Source organism: Amyelois transitella, chromosome 11 (assembly GCF_032362555.1).
Source record: "Amyelois transitella isolate CPQ chromosome 11, ilAmyTran1.1, whole genome shotgun sequence".
NCBI classification, from domain to species: Eukaryota; Metazoa; Arthropoda; class Insecta; order Lepidoptera; family Pyralidae; genus Amyelois; species Amyelois transitella.
This window is the reverse complement of record NC_083514.1, coordinates 5,260,217-5,266,825: the sequence shown is the minus strand read 5'-3', so window position 1 is coordinate 5,266,825 and position 6,609 is coordinate 5,260,217. Positions and strand designations below refer to the sequence as shown.

The window sequence follows — 6,609 nt, the reverse complement described above, 5'->3', positions numbered from 1 at the left end:
TTATAACCACATTAAAAAAAATTGCGTTCAAAAGATCAGTGTCCGCGTGATTATAGATACTTAATATGGGAGATATTTCTGGAAACTCCTCAAAAATCAACAGAATAAACTCTGCAATTAAGTAAATAGACCTATAAAAATAATTGAAAATTAAATTTACGTCGTACCTAGACGTAAGTGGGTTGGTAGGTACATAATTTTTTTGATGAAGGTAGATTAGGTACTACTATCGCCTAAGTAAAACTTTTTATTATATAAATTTCAATGAATTTTATCTTTTTAGTGTATTTTGAAGACGATTTAATTTCTTACTTAATTTTTTTACGTAATTAGGTAATTTATTTTACGAAATTTTCTTGTAGGTAACTTTATCAGGTCATTAAAGTAAATAAAAAAAATAACACTAGAAGTTTTTATTTGTATACTTCATTTAAATCTACTTTAAGCTTAACAGACTGAATTTATTATTATACTGAATAAATAAGTAGCATGAAACATTATTTGAAAAATTCTACCAAGGTAGGTTGTACCAGAAGCGCCTCTTTTGTGATAGGAATGCTCTATTAGTATTAAATTCAATTAAAGTGACTAATTATTATAACATCTTTTTCTTCATAAAGTTAGGCATGTTAGGAAATTACTTATTTCATTTGATTGCTGGCAAAGTCCTTTCTATAAATGCTTTCATATCTTTCAGCTCTGCTTCCGATGAGCTGTGTGTCAATCCTTGGTATGTATTGAACTCAATGTTCTTCATGAATGTCTTCAGAAACGATGCAGTCATTTGACCCCATTTAAATGGGACAACAGGATCACAGTCACCATGCGCTTGGAATATCTAAAATCAAATTGCAAATGATTAATTTATTTTTTCACTTCCAACACAGCTGTGCAAATTTTTATTCAACATAATTGTGGAATTCTTAAATGAAGAGCATGTACCAATCAATGTATCGTCAAATCCATGATGGTTCATACATAAAACTGATCATATTTCTATAATGTTAACTGTACCTTTGTAATATATTTGAACATACATGTTTACATACATACATCGTCGTCGTGACATATCCACTATTCATTTATACTGTAGTACATGTATGTTTATTTATTTGTTATTTTGTGATATATTTTAGGTTTATTAATATCAGTAAGTTTATATCTTAATTATTATGTACACAAGCCAATGCCTTTCTTTACAAACAATAATTTGATTTAATGAATGTAATACTAATTAAACAATAATTAGTTTTACATTCATTCATGTTTTTTTTTTTTTTGATGTAGAATATGTGCATTTGTCCTCGATTTAGATTTAAGAGATCTATATTTGTAAATTGATGTCCGGTGAAAATGCTGCAGTGTAGTTTGTTCCGCCGCTTTTTCTACACATGTGTTTGGAAGCAGTAGTAGTTATAATTAGATTTAAGTAATGTGACATCAATAAGTGTTACCTTGTATCCAATTTTGAAAATAAATCTATTCTATTCTATTCTACACTTTCTTGTCATGGGCCTGTTGGAAGAAATGTCTCTAGAAATAAGTAGTGCCCTTGTACTGAATTTCTTTTTTATTGTACCCTTGTACTGAATTTCTTTTTATTTTAAGTTTTATTCTAATTTTCCTTAATGTACATAAATATATAAATAAATAATTGTTTTCATACAAGGTCGTCAAATCTGACTCTTCACAAATCATTCCCTATTTAATCAAGGTGTGTTAGGCTTGGTTTTAAAATCTACATTCAGAGTTGAGAGCAGGGTATACAGAATCGACTGACCATAGATCCTTCAATAGGAATCCCATCAGGGCTCTTATGCTCTGGAATATTATAAGTATAATGGATTCTGCTTATGAAAGTTAACAGTATTTAGGTAGCAATGGTTCTGTGACCCTTTGTTCCTGTCACTGTCATGCAAATACAAGCACATTGTTATCAACAAAACAATAGCGTATGATAATTATTCAGAGAATTTCAGACATTTACATAGCCAAATGGGACGAAATTCAGAATCATACTAAATATTATATTTCATTACTTTGTCATGCCTACAAAATTCTTCTAGAAGTAATTTTTTAACAACGTTGGCACTAACTGGTTTCAAATTCCACTGTGTTAATGGCGACATCAGTGACTATTTTGAGAATTATTTATACCAATGGTAGACCATGTTATTATTATAACTCTGATCCAATATGGCTCCTTATTCACAAATTTTGACTCTTTCTTCACTTTGGTCAAGATTCATGAATTGACCCCCAGTTGGGGTCCCTTGGTGACAGACTCATTGTTATAACCAGGACCTTCCCGCTACTATCATCATAAGTAGAGTTTGGGTCCTCCCAGTTCAATTGAGCAAAAACGTTACTACTTAATTTTGAAATAAAGGGAGGGGAAAAGACCCTGAGGCCGCAGTCCGAAACAGTGGTCAGGTCAGATCTCTGAGGGGTTTGAAACATAGATCAGCATCACCCTGAACCAAGTGACGAATCGCAACCAATAGAAATAGTTGGATGGCAAAACTGGAGTCACACTCAGCAATGAGTGACCAGTTAGGAAGGTAGAATAAACTTACAGGTAAATCTAAGGGCGCTTTAACTCCATCAGGAAATTGTGCATGTCTTGGTAGCCAGCAGGACAGGGACATTACGCCGGCCAAGGGCTGTGAGTATGTTAGGGCGGCATGGAGGGCTAAAGCGCCGCCTTGAGAAAACCCACCCACTAACACACGGTTAGCGGGAATGCCAGCCTAAAACAATAATAGAGAAATTACTTAACAGTTTAATAAATAAAGTGTGGCATAAAGAAACAAAACATAAAGGTAATTTTAATGATATTCATTTGTTTTATGGGTGTGAAACCTTTCTTCTTCTTTTCTTTCTTCTTCACTTTCTCCTGACTCAAAAAATCAGCACAAATATTTTTTTAAATGATTTCTTTACCACTCTTTCTCAGTCTGTTTGTTCATCTTTACCATGAATGGAGAGACTTAGTAAACTGTTGCAATTTTTAAGAGTATCTGTGTGAGTAATGTGAAATTAATATAAATGTGAAAAAATCAGTTGTTGAACTGGAATTAACAGTTTAATGTTAAGAAAATACTTGTTATTGTGTAACTTACCTTTACTTCATCAGATATCAATCCATGAACCAAAGTAGTGGCTCTCATAATTCCTTCTTCATCTTCAGGGGCAGTAGCATCAAGAGTTCTCAAGTCAAACCATGAAGGCATACGGAATCCTGCATTCAATGTCACAGGCATAGTTGAAGCAGTAGGACAAATTACTTTAACATGAGGACCTCTGATTGCGGCAATTGTACTAGCCCAGCCATGGCTGTAAAACAATTTGTTTTTTACAAACGAAAATTTAACATAAGTATACAAGTTCACAAAGAAAGAGATACTTACCCTGTGTCACCCAGTCCATGGAAAAATATGAGCTGTAAACAATTAATTGAATTAATGATAGGTACCCAATAAGACATGAAAATCATCAATTTCTTAAGTGTCAACAAAACTTACCGAAGCTGTTTGTTTCGCTGTGGCTGCGATAATTACGGGATTAGGTTCCATGATTTAGTATTTGTTGATCCTGAAAATAAATACAATATTTTATAACAAAACTAACTATCCATCAACACAGTTCATGCACGCAAGTAATAATCTAATTTGTTCAAGAAGTAACTGATATTTGATTATTCCAAAAAGAGCACGTTAAAAATGTATAGTTTAGGAAGTGTACATAAGCATACAAAAAACAATAACTTTTAATCGACCTCTACTTCGCTTTCTTTTCTCCTATTTATTTGCTTCTGCAATGCGACGTGATTTTAGATTTGATAAATGCTTTTAATTTTGGTTTGCTTTGCCTTGCCTTGCCTTGCGTGACAATCACTCACACAATCAGATGAAATATTATTTTGACACAATCACAACGTCAATCAAATCTCCAACACCAACAACCCTCATCTGTCAAAAACGCGTCGATCAATACGTCAAAAAAATACGTAAACATGGCAATACCAAGACTGTTACGACGTGAATGTATAAGACAAGGGTTACACGATCAGCATCAGTCCATCAGTTTTCTCAGATGGGAGAATTGTGGCGTATAGATTTCGACTTTAAAATGTCAGAGCTATTATTTCAGTTTAACTTTTTGTGTTTGCAACGGTGCATCAAAGGCTGCATGCACGTTTCTTTTGAAAGAAAGAAAGAAAAATCTTTATTTAGCGCAAGATGTAACATTACATTTTCATTCATAAAAATAGAAATAAAAAAAAAAAAATACATGATGCGACCAAAAGGGTTTCCACTCAGCATATGTATGTGTATGATGAGGTTACACAATGCGCTGATTTTCAGTGAAACCTAGTACGGAGGCTTTGCCATTCAATATGAAGGATACATATTAAAAATATCAACACAAAATAACAAGAAGACAGCTGCAGTGCTAGGGAGTTTATATATGTTAGTATGAGCGTGAGTGTAACTATGTTCTTATTGTTGCAGAAAAGTAGACAAAAGGTAGGCAGAAGGAAACGTTTTGTTCGTAGGTTCGTAACTATCGTAGTAAAATAGCTCGTCTCATCTCACCGACGCCGTTTATGGATGAAAATTGAAAAAAAAAATAGTAATCGATTTTTGTAAAATTAAGCGAAAATTCTATGATCTATGAAAATTGTTTGTGCTTCTTTTGATCTCGGTCGTTCATTGGTGGTTCATAAGCATTGTCATAACAGCTGATTGCGTCACTGCATTTACAGACAATAACGCAAAACAAAAAACAAGTCGTAATATCCAGTTTGGCTTTGTTGTGATCAATTTGGAAATTATAGTGATCGTAATAAACCAAAAATGAAATTCCAATATAAAGAAGAACATTCTTTTGAACGAAGGAAGACTGAAGGCGAAAAAATTCGAAGGAAGTATCCAGATCGCGTGCCTGTGATTGTTGAGAAAGCCCCGAAGGCAAGGCTTGGCGACCTCGACAAAAAGAAATACCTTGTACCGTCTGATTTGACGGTCGGTCAATTCTACTTTTTGATTCGAAAACGCATCCACCTTCGGCCTGAAGACGCACTTTTCTTCTTCGTCAACAACGTCATTCCTCCCACATCGGCTACAATGGGTTCTCTGTACCAGGAGCATCACGATGAAGATTTTTTCCTTTACATAGCTTTTTCTGATGAAAATGTCTATGGATTTATTTAAATTTGACTATACCTGTAACAACACCATATAATGCATACAATGTCTTTAATTGCACCATATGGTTATCACTTAGGTATAAGGCTTAGTTTAAATAATTAATGATGTATTATGTTAAAGGTGATAATTAATTTTAATTTGCAATTTCCAGATACAATATTGTGAAAGCAATATTGTTACCTAGTTTAATTTGATTTATCACATATTTTTATGGGAAAATTTTCTGTTTCAATCTCTTTGTTTGGTTTAGGAGTGTGATTTATTTCTACTACAAAATAAACAAAATTATTCACAGCTTTGCCTTTAATTATCCACATCCACACTAATTTAATAAAGAAAAAGAAATTGTATTTTTGTGTGTTTGTTAGGAAAAAACTCAAAAACTACTTAAATAATTATGATGGAATATCGTCGGGGATAGTGCAAATCTGCGAATCTACCATACGTAAAAGGTGCGTATCTGCAATAGATCCAGTTTTACAGGGGAAGGTTAAAACTTAATAACTTTATTAATTCAATTAATTTAAAGCTCATTTTTACACAAAAAGTAATTAGTAATGTGTTCTATCTCTTGGTAGAAAATATATCAGTTTAAGTAAATAATTAAGGCCCTACGACAATTACGCGGATTTGCTTTGACCATAAACTTATAACAATGGAACTGATGGGGAAAGTACGCGGTTTTGATATGAAACAAATATCATTATTTTAACAAAAATATTATTCAATGTAGAAAATAAAACTATACAAAATTATTGAAAAATCTTTGCCTCTTATAAAAGTTAGATAAAATGAATAAATGTTAGATAAATGTAACAAAATCAACATAAACTTTTTCTCTTAAATATATTTGAATTACTCTTATAAACATCTCTTATAAACTAAATTACTCTTATAAACATGAAACATATAATTAAATCTTATTCAACCTTTTAAGTAATTTTAATTGGAAAACTTCGGAATATCACAAATCTTAAATATATTAATGAAATAAAATTATACCACAATCAAACAGTCTTAGTGCTTAAAATTATGTACTTTGAAATAATAATAGGCACTAGTAGGTAATAATTAAAATCAAATTATAAAAATCAACAAAGGAACTAAACAAAAATATATAATTTCTAACAAAAAAAGAAAAACCAAATTGTTCATTTATAAGGTGTAAACAGTTAAAGATTACTATTAATTAATAAGAGGCAGGTACGAATTAGGTATTTCTGTATGGCAAGTCGTTATAGAATTCATGGCAATCTGAAGGTTTTTAATTGTTGTTAATGTTCATACTTTGATTTGGATATTGGCAACCTATCAGCAAAAGGCTGTGGTGGTATAAATGGCTCAATTCTTTTTGGCCTTTGTGGTAACGGTTGAAACTCGTCATTGTAGTTAAGCT

General features: G+C 32.1%; 2 protein-coding genes across 3 annotated transcripts; one reads left to right on the top strand and one right to left on the bottom strand.

The window, feature by feature from the left end:
* Positions 1–398: 398 nt before the first annotated feature.
* On the bottom strand, positions 399–3,946 carry LOC106134938 (acyl-protein thioesterase 1). Of its 2 annotated transcripts, none has more exons than XM_013335085.2 (6): positions 3,768–3,946; positions 3,525–3,594; positions 3,411–3,442; positions 3,123–3,336; positions 2,577–2,750; positions 399–838 (listed from the first exon to the last, which is right to left on the bottom strand). In XM_013335085.2, the coding sequence occupies exons 2-6, from the start codon at positions 3,573–3,575 to the stop codon at positions 647–649; spliced, it is 663 nt and encodes a 220-aa protein (XP_013190539.2). In that variant the 5' UTR covers positions 3,576–3,594; positions 3,768–3,946; the 3' UTR covers positions 399–646. The 2 variants fall into 2 exon arrangements, with proteins under 2 accessions (XP_013190539.2, XP_013190538.2); XM_013335084.2 differs by having other exon boundaries at positions 3,779–3,945.
* Positions 3,947–4,708: 762 nt separating this feature from the next.
* LOC106134975 (gamma-aminobutyric acid receptor-associated protein) lies at positions 4,709–5,507 on the top strand. Its single transcript, XM_013335129.2, has one exon. The coding sequence runs from the start codon at positions 4,860–4,862 to the stop codon at positions 5,214–5,216; it is 357 nt and encodes a 118-aa protein (XP_013190583.1). The 5' UTR covers positions 4,709–4,859; the 3' UTR covers positions 5,217–5,507.
* The last annotated feature ends 1,102 nt before the right edge of the window (positions 5,508–6,609 follow it).